The sequence below is a fragment of the Hylobates moloch genome, unplaced genomic scaffold (assembly GCF_009828535.3).
Source record: "Hylobates moloch isolate HMO894 unplaced genomic scaffold, HMol_V3 SCAFFOLD_3, whole genome shotgun sequence".
Classification (NCBI taxonomy): Eukaryota; Metazoa; Chordata; class Mammalia; order Primates; family Hylobatidae; genus Hylobates; species Hylobates moloch.
This window is the reverse complement of record NW_026652278.1, coordinates 153447063-153462201: the sequence shown is the minus strand read 5'-3', so window position 1 is coordinate 153462201 and position 15139 is coordinate 153447063. Positions and strand designations below refer to the sequence as shown.

The 15139-nt window shown below is 41.0% G+C and overlaps 1 protein-coding gene and 1 long non-coding RNA gene across 2 annotated transcripts in view; one reads left to right on the top strand and one right to left on the bottom strand.

The window, feature by feature from the left end:
• Nucleotides 1–211: 211 nt before the first annotated feature.
• Nucleotides 212–5058, top strand: LOC131383155 (uncharacterized). Its single transcript, XR_009212987.1, has 3 exons — nt 212–296; nt 423–472; nt 4935–5058. It is a non-coding gene; the product is annotated as an uncharacterized LOC131383155 (long non-coding RNA).
• Nucleotides 5059–6215: 1157 nt separating this feature from the next.
• SMIM31 (small integral membrane protein 31) overlaps nt 6216–15139 on the bottom strand; it is a 46544-nt gene continuing 37620 nt past the window's right edge. Inside the window, exon 3 of the mRNA XM_032172246.1 lies at nt 6216–8935. Within this exon, the coding sequence (XP_032028137.1) occupies nt 8832–8935 (104 nt within the window). The 3' untranslated portion in view covers nt 6216–8831. The remainder of the gene's footprint in view (nt 8936–15139) is intronic.

Sequence of the window (15139 nt, the reverse complement as noted above, 5' to 3'; positions counted from 1 at the left end):
AGTGGCGGGCGCCTGTAGTCCCAGCTACTCGGAGAGGCTGAGGCAGGAGAGTGGCGTGAACCTGGGAGGCGGAGCTTGCAGTGAGCCGAGATCGCGCCACTGCACTCCAGCCTGGGCGACAGAGCGAGACTCTGTCTCAAAAAAAAAAAAAAAAAGAAAAAGAAATGTATTTGTTATAAGTTGTGTGTTTTCTTGATTTCTCAACAGGACAAAGACAATGCTATGTGTTCATCAAACCATTTTATTTTTGTCCTGAGCACATTGGAAGATGCATTTCCCAGTTTTCTTGCAGCTAGGTAGGATATCATATCACTAATTCTGGCCAGTGGGATATTGGTGGCAACGATGTATGTATTTTCAGATCTGGTTCATAAAAATCTTACTTACATTTCTCTCCCTTTCTTATGGATAACATGTTGAAGCGGCAACATCACAATGGAAGCAGTCTTTGTCTCTGAGTCCCCACTTGGACGTAAGTAACCCATCCATAAAACCAAATTGTCAACCATGTTCAACATGAGAAATAATATATGCTCTCAGGTGCTGAGACTTTTCTTTTTCTCCTCTTTTTAAATTTTTGTTAAAACAGTATAGCATAGCTTCCTCTGACTAATTCCCACTTCAGCCTGTGTGCTAAGGATAAGCAGGTTTTGTCTTCATATCGCTCAGCATTTTCATATACTCTGAAACACTCTCAGGTCGGAATAATATCTTCTCAAACTTTAACATCTTTATTAATCCTTGTAAAATTGGCTGTATACTTTATTTTCCATGTGTTGTCGAGAACTTTGTGACTTACGGAATGTTAAGTGAAAATGTTAAGTGAAAAGTAGTTAAAAGAAAAGATAAATTATACAAAAATAGACTTAAAACTACCAAAGATTTGAAGAGAATTACAAGAGAAAGCAAGTGGCAAATTCCAAGGGAGTAAAAGGTTATATTTGATAACTGAAATTGGATTTCTTTTATATTAGAAGGGCATGAACTTGAAAAAAAGAACTACCAACAGACATTTTTTGGGAGTTAATCCAATTTTTTGTCCATTTTTTCCTTTAACTATTTAAAAACAGCTAGTTAATGGATACGTAATTCATACAAATCATAGAGCATATTTTACTTTTTTAAATTTTAAGGATTTAATTTAATTAAAATTTATTTGTTGAATTATGCATTATATCACATGGTTTGAAGTTCGAAAGATACTATATTTGTATATCTATCTATATATCTATCTCTCTATCTATCTGTATATTTTTTGTTTTGTTTTGTTTTGAGATGAAGTTTCACTCTTGTTGCCCAGGCTGGAGTGCAGTGTCACAATCTCGGCTCACTGCAACCTCCGCCTTCTGGGTGCAAGCGATTCCCCTGCCTCAGCCTACCAAGTAGCTGGGATTACAGGCGCCCGCGACCACATCCGGCTAATTTTTGTATTTTTAGTAGAGACAGGGTTTCACCATGTTGGTCAGGCTGGTCTTGAACTCCTGAACTCAGGTAATCCACCCGCCTGGGTCTCCCAAAGTGCTGAGATTACAGGTGTAAGCCACTGCACCCAGCTCTATCTCTATATATTTTTTACATACATAAAACAGATTTAATGAATCGGTATTCCAAGAAATGCCAAAGTGAGGTACCAAGACACTGGGCAAATTCCTTGAATACTCTCTGCCCCAGTTTCCTTAACTGTGAAGCAGAGGCAGCTATGGAGTCTCCAGGAGGATGGCGTCATGGGAGAACTCCATGAGGCCACGTAAGGCAAGCACTTAGTCTTGCTCACAATAAACACTTGGGAGTAAAATCTACCCAGATGCAGAGACAGGATGCCAATGTAGTTCTTCCAGTATCAAATGAAGGTAATGGTGACATTTCAAAAATCTAACCAAAGACATCTGCTTAGGGAATAAGAGGCTCAGGGTAAGATCTAAGGAATTCTAGCAAAACCAAAAACAAAACAAAACAAACAAACAAACAAACAAACCGATAGGACTCATCCCAACACGAAGAGAAAACAATACAAATCACAGTGAGGGAAATTCCAAAGTTCCCTGACGTGAAAGGAATGCCTTCATCCTCAAGTGTGTGGCGTCCACCCTGGGGTTCGTCCAAGCACACAAACCTCTTAGGCTGAACGTTTCTGTAGAGCTTCAGACAGGCTGACCACGAAAAATCCCAGCCTGCTAGAGGGAGCTTGCGGAGACAGAGATGCCATTTTCTTTGCCTATGTAGTTATTCGTCCACTTCCGCAAGCTCTGAAGATTTGCATTTTTGAGCAAAGGTATCTACCCCTCAGATCCAAGTTAGTGCTGGCAGATGAACCTCTGGAATTTGCTTCTCAGTAACAAAGAGGAGTTTTCTAACTACGTTCTCGTGCCAATTAAGCTTCAGGTGGCTTAAGGCTGCAAAGATGTTGGTTCTCAGCCAAAAAGGACCGATTTCTATTACTCCAGAGAAGAATGTCTAATCATTTCATCTATGAACTAAGACTTTTCCTTGTTTATAATTTTTATTTTATTTTATTTTATTTTATTTTATTTTATTTTATTTTATTTTATTTTATTTTATTTTATTTTATTTTATTTTTTGAGAAGGGCCTCACTCGGTCACCCAGGCTGGAGTGCAGTGGAGCAAGATCACGGCTCACTGCAACCTCCACCTTCTGAGCTCAAGCGATCCTCCCACCTCAGCACTGCCCCCCACCTCCCTACTAGCAACCGGGACCACAGGTGCTCATCACCGGCTAACTTTTTTATTTTTCACAGAGACAGGGTTTCTCCAGGCTGCCCAGGCCAGTCTCCTGGACTCAAGTGATCCACCTGTCTCGGCCTCCGAAAGTGCTGGGCCCGTGGTCGTGAGCCACTGCTCCCGGCTATAAATTTTTAAAGGAATCAATTTGGTTCCATTTAACATACATTCAACTGAGACAAAGTATTAATATTTTCCTCTATGAAGAGACTTGGGGTTGGGCATGGTGGCTTATGCCCAAAGGCTGTATGTTCAAAAGTCTCCTTCCCACAATTGTTCCCAGACCCTTAGTTCTCATTAGGAACAAATAATACAACCAATTTCTTGTTTACTCTTCCAAAGTTTATATGCAATTGTAAGCAATGACATATCTGTATCTACTCAGTTTCGCCATTATAGCTTCAAAACAGTCATAGTCAATACAAAAATGAATGAGCATGACTGTGTTACCACAATACCATATTTACAAAAACAGGGCTGAGTGCGGTGGCTCACACCTGTAATCCCAGCACTTTGGGAGGCTGAGGTGGGTGGATTACCTGAGGTCAGGTGTTCGAGACCAGCCTGGCCAACATGGTGAAACTTCATCTCTACTAAAAATACAAAAATTAGCCAGGTGTGGTGGCACACACTTGTAATCCCAGCTACTTGGGAGGCTGAGGTGAGAGGATTGCTTGAACCCATGAGGCAGAGGTTGCAGTGAGCCAAGATTGTGCCATTGCACTCCAGCCTGGGCAAAAGAGCAAGACTCCACTCAAAATAAAATAAATAAATAAATAAAAATACAAAAAAAATTAACAAAAACGGGTGGGCAGCTGTGTTCTTAGTTTGTCAACACCTACCCTAAAGCATTAATGTTATGAGTTAATTTCTCTCCTGTGCAATTAGAATAGTACTAGTTATGCACAACCCTTGGGAAAATTGAAAAAATAGTCACTCAAATAATTTTCTGTATGGCTAATTCTCTTGCAAACTGTTGTTGAGAAAGGCTGTGGGATCTAGAAAACCATCTTACAATTGAAGTCAACTAGTCCCTTTGGAACCTGAGAGCTGTGTCTCTGGAAATGGTAGGCTGTGATACATGTGGGACCAGCCACTTTCATTCCTATTTAGTATCTTCAGTTTGTGATCCCTGTAGTTTCACCTTGTCCCAGCCCCTGAAGTTGGGTTGGAAGCATACACTGCTGCCTTCTCTGTTCTCCTTCTAATTCCCTAATGTACACCACTTAATTGATGTAAACTGTATTTTTTAAACAAACCTAACCTCACGAATAGTTGTCGTAACCTTTATTCAGTGGATGGGAAATTAATGGATAGAGCACTAAAGATATTTATTGATGGAGGAAGCTCATGTAATTTTTGAGAGAAAAATTGGTGGCCAGAAGATTAATGACTCAAGCCCAGTAGCAGAGCATGTGGGGTCCAGGCTACACACACAGGTTGTGCCTTTAGAGTCACTTTGGGGTTACACAGAGCGGGATAAATTCTGAGACTGGGGAAAAACACAGTTTACTTGTCTCTCCACATTTTTCTCTTCATGTTTTACTTCCTGCAAGACTTATGGTCTTTTCCTTGTACTTTAATATCTTTTTCCACAGGGACTTAGAGCTGAAAGAAGAAAAAGTTAAAACTTAAGCTGATTCGTTTAGTTTCTGGTTAACTATTCAAATAATAGATTATGCTTAAGAGAAGCTGGAAACCACTGAATGAAGTCAGCTTTTGTACTATTTGTGAAACTTAGTTATTCTTTCTCCACTTCCAGGTAGCACAAATAACAGATTGTTGGTTTTACTTTTAGAAAAATTTACATCTATTTTCCAGTCATTAGATAACAATCATTTTATTTGGATTGATAAATGCAGAGGTAACATTTTGAACCCATCTGTGGGTTCATCACTGTTACGAGTGCCTGAAATACAAAGGTCTTCTTAAGAATAAGTGCTTCTGAAGTCCCATCCTTTCTTCCCAAATCAGAGCAAAGAGAAATAAAGTACTTCAGTCTTTTATCAGTTAAAATACTAACAGATAGAAAATAACAAAGAATAGACGGTTTTCCTGCCTATTGTAAGGCCAAATAAAATGTTTACTGTTGGAAACACTATAGCTTTCTTTTAGTCTCTCTCCCCTATCTTCTTATTTTCCTTGATGGACTCTTTCTCTTATCTGAGCAAACTTTTTGTTTGTTTGACTCTTAGTCTCTCAGTGGACAGCATAGCGACCCATTAGCTCCAGCGTTGGACTCTGACTGTGTCAAGAGTAGAAGTTTGAAATGCAATTCTTATCCATCATATTTCTCCAATTATTAACTCTCCTTTACTGCCTTTTAAATACTTCACAAAATGGAAACCCCTTTTGAATAAGAACAGCTGATTTTCTGGGAGATGGACAAGGAAAAGCTATGGAGAGATGCTGGGTTTCTTTGTTTAGTATGTGGCTGCTTGAAAGTTGCCATTAGATCCAGAGAACTTTTTTGTTAACTGTGATTAGAGTTCAAGGAAAATGTTTATTTCTTAGATCCTTCTATTGAAGCAAACATAAGGTGTCTATATCTGTGTATCTATAATAAAATTCAGAAGGCAAGTACATATTTAAATCTATATTAACTGCACACATAAAAACAGAATGTATTTCTGATGGGTAAATTTCAAAAGGTCTGAGAGTTGTAATAAACACTCCAAACTTCATATACTTATCCGAACTCCTTCATCAAGAAACCGGGATGGGTTGCTATGAGAGAAGGATTTCTTAAGAAAATTCCTACACCTTCCAGTTTCTGGAAAACTCAGAACTTTCTCACTCAATTTACTATTGCTCTGACTGCAAATCAAAAATGATAGAACACTTAAAGTAAAAGATGGTAAGTTTGTTACTACATCGAAAAAAATATTTTATGCTGGATGAGAATACCGTTGAATAAATATCTCAGTTATTTATCTGAGATGGTTCGTCTATCCTTATAGGCAGACATGAATGGCAGAAATCTTATGTTCAGTATGTCTCTGTTATACAGTTGCTTCTGAAGCATTTTTTTTTTTTTTTTTTAGACAGAGTCTCGCTCTGTCGCCCAGGCTGGAGTACAGTGGCACAATCTCTGCTCACTGCAAGCTCTGCCTCCTGGCTTTAAGCAATTCTTGTGTCTCAGTCTCCTGAGTAGCTGGGACTACAGGCACGGGTTACTACACCCAGCTAATTTTTGTATTTTTAGAGACAGAGTTTCACCATGTTGGCCAGGCTAGTCTTGAACTCCTGGCCTCAAGTGATCCACCTGATTCGGCCTCCCAAAGTGCTGGGATTATAGGCCATAACCAGTCTACCAAAGCAATCCAAAATGCTTCAGAAGGCCATGAGCCGCCGTGAGCCACCGCGCCGGGCCTTCTGAAGCATTTTGGATTGCTTTGGTAGATTGGTTATGCTTTGGGTAACAAAAATAATAGCCTGGGGTTTTGGCAGTTATTTCTTTTCTTTTCTTTTTTTTTGAGATGGAGTTTTGCTCTTGCTGCCCAGGCTGGAGGGCAATGGCGCAATCTTGGCTCACTGCAACCTCCGCCTCCCAGGTTCAAGTGATTCTCCTGCCTCAGCCTCCTGAGTAGCTAGGATTACAGGCATGGACCACCACACCCGGCTAATTTTTGTATTTTTAGTAGAGACGAGGTTTCACCATGTTGGCCAGGCTGGTCTCTAATTCTTGATCTCAGGTGATCCACCAACCTCGGCTTCCCAAAGTGCTGGGATTTCAGACGTGAGCCACCGTGCTCAGCCTTTTGCAGCTATTTCGTAAACATGTTAGGGAAATTTTATTTTACACGTCCTCTTTAACATCTAATTTGACAGGTTTTTAAAATTTTTTATTTTTTGAGATAGGGTCTTCACACCCAGGCTGGAGCTCACTGCAGCCTCAAACTCCCAGGCTCAAGCGATCCTCCTGCCTCAGCCTTGTGAGTAGCTCGGACTATAAGCATGCCCACGGCGCCTGGCTGACCTGACAATATTCCTAATTGTGAAGTGCCTCCCATTTCCAGTCAATGCAGTAATATACATAAGATGGGCTAAGGGAGTGAATGGAGCCTCATCCGAGTATTCAAAACCATGTTGTAGATTTTTTTGCTTTTCTGAAAAAACGTATCAGTAAACTTAAAAGTCCAAGTGTCCCAAAATGCTTTCCAATAATAATAGGTAGCCTTATTCAGCAATGATCCTAGGCACTGAGTTAAACATTTTGCTTATACTATCTCTCATCCATTCATCAACCCAGCAAAGATTTTTTTAAATGCTCATTTTTTCAGAGAGAACACCAAGGCTAGAGAAATTAAGTAATTTGCCCAAGGTCATATAATAAGGAAAGATTGGAGCAGACTCAAACCCAGATCTGCTCATCTCTAAAGCCCATTCTCTGTCCTCTCTGACTTAGTGAGCCCTTTTAAATGTTTAGTACTCTGACCTGGGTGACTACTTGGTTAACTTTGTAAACATTCTGTTTATACTAGTATGCCTATCTCTCTATGGCAGAAAGCCATCTTTATTGAATCTTTCTTGAAAGTGAGCAGTATAGGGCAGGGGTAAGTACAGATAAAGCGAGTCTCTCACATGACTGAAACTCAGTGGCAATGGAGACCTGAGCTATGATTCTTACGAGATGCAGGTAGGTAGGTATCTTTGGTTGTATCGTGGATTCCTTCCTGCCATGATAATGCTGCCAGCATTGATTGTGATGGTTTAATGTCTGTAAGAGTTATAAATAACAGGCCAGGCATGGTGGCTCATGCGTATAATCCCAGTGCTTTGGGAGGCTGAGGCAGAGGATCGCTTGAGTCCAGGATTTGGAGACCAGCCTAGGCAACATAGAGAGGCCTTGGTTCTACAAAAAATTACAAAAATTAGCTGGCTGTGATGTCACATGCTTGTAGTCACAGGTACTTGGGAGGCTGAAGCAAGAGGATCACCTGAGCCCAGGAACTCAAGGTTGCAGTGAGCTATGATTACACCACTGCTGCACTCCAGCCTCGGTGACAAAGTGAGAGCCTCTTTCTCTCTCCTTTTTTTTTTTTTTTGGAGATGGAGTCTTGCTCTGTCGTCCAGGCTGGAGTGCAGTGGCACCATCTCGGCTCACTGCAAGCTCCGCCTCCCAGGTTCACGCCATTCTCCTGCCTCAGCCTCCCGAGTAGCTGGGACTACAGGCATCCGCCACCACGCTTGGCTAATTTTTTGTATTTTTAGTAGAGATGGGGTTTCACCATGTTAGCCAGGATGGTCTCGATCTCCTGACCTTGTGATCTGCCCACCTTGGCCTCCCGAAGTGCTGGGATTACAGGCTTGAGCCACCGCACCCGGCCTCTCTCTCAAATTAAAAAAAAAAAAAATTATAAATAACAGAAAACTTTCAACTTTTAGGATGAATAAAGGACACAGAATGACAATTTTTCCTGGATGCTTACACATTAAGGATTTACATAGTATTGGGATGAGAGATTTACAAAAACTCATGTCTCTGTAAACCATATTGCTTCAGAAAACGTAGACATTTGTGTTTTAAAGTCTACTAAGGCAATGCTAATATTTCCATTGAATGTAAACCTTTCAAAATTTCTGCTGTAAAGCTGTAAAAATATATAGTGTTTTTTCCCTCTTTCACCTGTTTCAGATACGGAAGCAATAACACAGTTACTTATAGCTTTTCATTATCATTTGTTAGGAGAATTAAGACAAAAATTATCATGTGTGTCGCAGGACCAAAAAAAGTGATTAAAATTTATTTTTTTTTGTTTTATCTTACCAAATTGTAACACATGTAGTTTTCTTCTTTCTCTGTGTTCTATTTTATTATTGTAACCACTTTGGCCTTTTTTTTTTTGTATAGTCAATTGCAGCTAGAATGGTGTATAGCTCTTAATAGATATTTTGGATAATGCTGAGTCCCAGAAATGTTGTGAAACCTTTCCTGAGTATTGAGTTCATTAATGGTTATTATCATCGTGTTTAATCAGTAAGTGATTTTAACTTTCTTCATTATCCCCTCCTCTTGTTTACTGTGGTTAAGTAGTTCCCATGGATTGCTTCCTCTGTCTTCTTAGCAAGAAATATTCGTGGCTATGAGATCATAGCTCAACAGCTTCACTTCTATGCTCTTCCTCTGAGCAATTTTTCTTCTTTTCAGACTTTTTCCTTTTCTTTTCCTTTCCTTTTATTTCATGTTCTTCCTCTACAATAAAAAAGAATTTAGAAAAAAGAATGTAAATTCACCATTTGGAGAAAGTAGAAATTAACTTCGGTTATAAGAAGACTTGGGTGCTCACTGATGTAACTTTTCCTGTTGGCTAGGAAAGGGATTACACTTAACCAAAGGAGACAGAGCAAGGATGAGAGGACATTTGCCCACTGAGAAGAGACTAGTGAACACTTGTTTCTTCCTAGGTAATGTTTTGGTTCAATATCGCAAAGGCTAATGACATCTTTTGTAAGGTGTGAACTGCCTCTGGACTAAGAGGCACTAAGATGATGAACAGAAAGAGCACTAAGATTGATGTTAAAATTAATGGCATGGGCCGGGCGTGGTGGCTCACGCTTGTAATCCCAGCACTTTGGGAGGCCGAGGCGGGCGGATCACGAGATCAGGAGATCGAGACCACGGTGAAACCCCATCTCTACTAAAAAAATACAAAAAAATTAGCCGGGCGTGGTGGCGGGCGCCTGTAGTCCCAGCTACTCGGAGAGGCTGAGGCAGGAGAATGGCGTGAACCCGGGAGGCGGAGCTTGCAGTGAGCTGAGATTGCGCCACTGCACTCCAGCCTGGGCGACAGAGCAAGACTCCGTCTCAAAATAAATAAATAAATAAATAAATAAATAAATAAATAAATAAATAAATAAAATAAAATTAATGGCATGTGAGAAACATGTCACATATAAAGACAGAGAAAGCTGTAGAGGGCTGGGTGCTCAAGACAACTTGTGATAGATTTTGGGAGCTCACTGTCCACAGACTGGGATCCATAAGCCTGAGGGGCATTGTCACTTGGTCCAGTAACCCATCTCAGTCTGTTCTAGGGTCCCTGGATCTAGTGTGTGAGCTATCAAGATACCATTTCTTAGGCACTAGTTAATATTTCCTGAAATAAATAAGTTAAACAGGCCAGGTGCGATGGATCATGCCTGTAATTCCAGCACTTCGGGAGGCTGAGGCGGGCGGATTACTTGAGCCCAGGAGTTCAAAACCAGCCTGGCCAACAGGGCGAAATCCCGTCTCTACTAAAAATTTTAAAATCAGCCCGCGTGGTGGCACGTCTGTAATCCCAGCTACTCAGGGGGCTGAGACAGGATAATTGCTTGAAACTGGGAGGTGGAGATTGCAGAGAGCTGAGATAGCACCACTGTACTCCAGCCTCGACAGAGAGAGACTTTGTCAAAAAAAAAAGAAAAAGAAAAAAATAAGTTAAACACCCTTTAAATGTAATTATGACTGTCCTCTGGAACCTCAAGAAATCTAGGCTAAAGCATTCCCTAGGCAAGAGAAGTGGTGAAGAGCTGAGGAAAACTACTAAACTAAAAGGCTCAGATTTTCTTTACTCTTTGCCACTAGTTTGCAGAATGATCTCTCATAAATATTTGATTTCTCTGGTTCTGTTTCCTAAATGTTTTAAAGGGGTTGTGTTGGGTGAGCCTTAAAGCACCTCATGACTTTGAAATTTTACTTCTATCTGCTTTGATTGCACATACTGTCCATTTATATTATTAGTCCTGATGTCAATTAGCACCACTTATCTTCAATCATTCATTCACTCATTCATTCAGCAATTCTTACTGAGCACACACCATGCTTCAGACTGTGTTTTAAATGCTTGGGATACATCAGCGAATAAAACTGACAAAGATCACTGCTTCTTGTGATGGTTAATTTTTTGTGTCAACTTGAGTGGGCCATGGGTGCCCAGATTAAACATTGTTTCTGGGTGTATCTGTCAGGGTGTTTCTGGGTGAGATTAGCATTTGAATTGGTGGACTCAGTAAAGCAGATCGCCTTCCCCATATGAGTAGGTATCATTCAACCTGTTGAGGGCCTGAATAGAACAAAAGGCTAAGGAAGGAGGAATTCCTCCTGTTTTTCCTGCCTCACTACTTGAGCTGGGGATCTCATCTCAGATATTCTTCTGCCCTGCATTAGGCTGTTCTTTTCATTGCTATTAAAAAAATCACTCAGACTGGCTAATTTATGTTTATGTTTATTTTATTTATTTATTTTTTATTTTTTTGAGACAGGGGCTTGCTCTGTTGCCCAGGCTGGAGTGCAGTGGCGTGATCTTGGCTCACTACAGCCTTGAACTCCTGGACTCAAGCGATCCTCCCACCTCAGCCTCTTGATTAGCTGGGATTACAGGCATGTGCCATCATACCCAGCTAATTTTTGTAGTTTTGGAGGGATGGGGTTTTGTTATGTTGCCCAGGCTGGTCTTGAACTCCTGAGCTCAAGAGATCCACCTTCCTTGGCCTCCTAAAGTTCTGGGATTATAGACGTGAGCCACCACACACGGAGACTCGGTAATTTATAAAGAAAAGAGGTTTAAGTAGCTCATGCTTCTGCAGGCTGCCCAGGCATGGCACCAGCATCTGCTCAGCTTCCGGGGAGGCCTCAGAGAGCTTTTACGCATGGCAGAAGGTGAAATGGGAGCAGACACTTCACATGGTGAAAGCAGGAACAAGAGAGTGAGGGGGAAGATGCCACACACTTTTAAACAGTCAGACTTCATGAGAACCTACTCACTATCACGAGGACAGCACCAAGGGGATGGTGCTAAACCATTCATGAGAAATTTGCCCCCATGAGCCAATCACCTCCCCACCAGGCCCCACCTTCAACACTGGGGATTACAATTCAACATGAGATTTAAAGGGGACAACATCCAAATAATATCATGCCCTGAGACTGCGGTTTATGTCACTGACTCTCCTGGTTCTCAGGTCTTCGGACTTGAATGGAAATATACCATCAGCTTTCGTGGATCTCCAGCTTGCAGACAGTAGATCATGGAATTTCTCAGTCTCCATAATCCCCTAAGTCAATTTCTCATAGTAAATCTCCTTTAAAAATCATTGTATCAGGCCAGGCTCGGTGGTTCATGCCTGTAATCCCAGCACTTTGGGAGGCTGAGGTGGGCAGATCATGAGATCAGGAGATCGAGACCATCCTGGTTAACATGGTGAAACCTCATCTCTACTAAAAAAAAAAATACAAAATATTAGCTGGGCGTGGTGGTGGGTGCCTGTAGTCCCAGCTACTTGGGAGGCTGAGGCAGGAGAATGGCGTGAACCCAGGAGGCGGAGCTTGCAGTGAGCTGAGATTGAGCCATTGCACTCCAGACTGGGCAACAGAGTGAGACTCCATCTCAAAAAATAAAAAAAATAAAAAATAAAAATCATTATATCAAAAAGATACCTATACTCTTATGTTTATCGCAACAATGATCACAATAGCAAAGATATGGAATTAAACCTAAGTGTCCATCAATGGATAATTGGATAAAGAAAATGTGGTATGTATACACCATGGACTACTTAGCCCATAAAAAGAATGAAATCATGTCTTTTGCAGCAACATGGATGGAACTGGAGGCCATTAACCTAGGTGAACTAACTGACAAACAGAAAGACAAATACTGTGTGTTCTCACTTATAGGTGAGAGATAATCAATAGGTACAAATGAACATTCAGAGTGGAGTAATAGACATTAGGGACAACAGAAGGTGGGAGGGTGGAAGAGTAGTGAGGGTTGAAAATTACCTATTGGGTATAATGTTGACTCTTTGGGTAATGGGTACACTAAAAGCCCAGATTTCACCACTGTGCAGTATATGCAGGTAAGAAATTTGCACTTTAGGCCAGGTGTGGTGGCTCACACCTGTAATCCCAGCACTTTGGGGGCCTAGGCAGGCTGATCACCTGAGGTCAGGAGTTCAAGACTAGCCTGGCCAAAATGGTGAAACCTCGTCTCTCCTAAAAATACAAAAATTGTCCGGGCATGGTGGCACGCACCTGTAGTTCCAGCCACTCCAGAGGCTGAGGCAGGAGAATGGCTTGAACCTGGAGATGGAAGTTTCAGTGAGCCAAGATCATGCCACTGCACTCCAGCCTGGCTGACAGAGTGAGACTCTGTCTCAAAAAAAAAAAAAAAAGAAAAGAAAAGAAAAGAAATCTGCACTTTACTCTCTAAATACATATATATATATATATACATGTATATAAATGTCCTTTTTTATCTGTGTTTATATCTATATTCTATTGGTCTGTGTTTCTGTAAACCTTGACTAATATATTTTCTTCCCATATCCCCAAGTTTACCTTCTTGCAGACAGAGATAGACAATAAATAACAAAATATAATAAAGAAGAAAATGTATGGCATGTTAGCATGCATGATATAAAAAAAGTAAAACTTTGCAAGGAGGATCAGGAATGCTGAGGTAAAGAGGAGATTGAAATTTAAATGATGTGGTGAGCGTAAAGCTTATTAAGAAGGCGACATTGAGTAAGTACTTGAGGGAGATGAGGAGTGATGTATGTGAATATTATTAACTAAAAGAGTCGTCCAAGCAATGACAGCAGCCAGTAGAACAACCTAAAGCAGGAACCCCTCTGTGTATTTCAGAAACAGTTGGAAGAACAGTGTAGTCAGGGGTCTCAGAGACAGATACAGAAAAGAAGATCAAGAGGCTGGGTGAAAGACGTTAGGCTCTGTTAGTCATTGTAGGAATTTTGGCTATTGGTCTAAATGAAATAGCAAGTCGTTACAAGATTTTGAGCCAATGAATGATATGATCAATTACTGCCATACTCTGGGGTGAGAGATGATGGTGGCTTGGATCAGGGTGGTGGCAGTGGAAGTTTAAGGAATGTGATCAAATTCTGGGTGTATTTTGAAGCTACAGCCAACAAGATTTGCTGACAGTTTGGATATGGGTTATGAGAGAAAGAGGTTTGTCTTGAGCCACTGGAAAGATGAAGTTGCCAACAACTTTGAAGGGAAGGCGGTGGGTGGATGAGGCTTTGGAAGCAAGATCAGGAATTAAGTTTGGATTTGACTTTGAAGTAGGCATGCTGAGCAGAAAAGAGGTCTAGGCTAGAGATACAAATTTGTGACTCATCAGCTTACAGATGTTGTTTAAAGTCAAAGCAACAAGGTAAAAGCGATCCCCAAGGGAATGTGTACAGATAGAGAGGAGGTGGAAGGACTGAGTCCCAGGCACTCCAGCATTAGGCAGAACCTACAAAGGAGGCACACAAGGACTGATAGGGGAAGTAGAGGGGGAACCAAGAGGTGTATATCTACTCATTTCTCGCTATTGAAGGAATTCAGATTTAAAATCATCACCGCAGTAATATTTTCGGCAGTTGTGAATAAATTAAGTTTGCAAACTGAAGAAAAAGAACAGAATAAGTGATGCTGCAGAATTTATTTTACACATGGTGGCTTGAACACAACCCAGTCAACAGAAATAGTGCATCTCCTGATGGGCTAGTTGAGGATTTTTCAGAGGAAATGATTCAAGTTCACTTATATTTTGGGTAAGCAAATTCAGGCATTAAAGTATTTCTAAGCCCACTGAGAATTATCCCATAAGCTGGATACTTCTGTAAATTTCTGATAACATTGCCACCCTCTCAGAGTCTTTTGAGGATGTCAGCAAGGAGTGAAGGTGGGGGTTTCTCTGCAGTGTCTGGCGACCTGTGATCAGAAGCCGAATGGAGGGACGTGAGAAGTTGCACCTCACTAGACTGTGCTTTCTCGGAGGGCAGAGGTTCTGCTTTAGTCACCTTTATACTATGCATCCCCGGCATATTGTAAGCAATTAGTAAACAGTTATTAAATGCATTATTAACTGATTATAATTAATACTTGATTGCTTACAACATGGCAGGCATTGGAAATATGAAAATGACTAAAAAATACAATCTTTATTTATTTATTAAACATTTGCTCTTCCCAACAACTCTGTGAAGTAGGATTATATTCAATTATCTTATATTCGCTTATATTCAATTATCTTACTCTAACAAATTAAGATTCTTCTTTTTTCTTTCTTTCTTTTTTTTTTTTTTTTTTGAGATGGAGTATCTCTCTGTCACCAGGCTGGAGCGCAGTGGCGTGATATCGCCTCACTGCAACCTCTCCGCCTCCCAGGTTCAAGTGATTCTCCTGCCCCAGCCTCCAGAGTAGCTGGGATTACAGGCGACCACCACCACACCTGGCTAATTTTTGTATTTTTAATAGAGACAGGGTTTTGCCGTGTTGGCCAGGCTGGCCTCGAACTCCTGACCTCAGGTGATCCACCAGCCTTGGCATCCCAAAGTGCTGGGATTACAGGTGTGAGCCATGGTGCCTGGCCCCTACAAAGTAGCTCTCAAGGAGTCAGAAGCA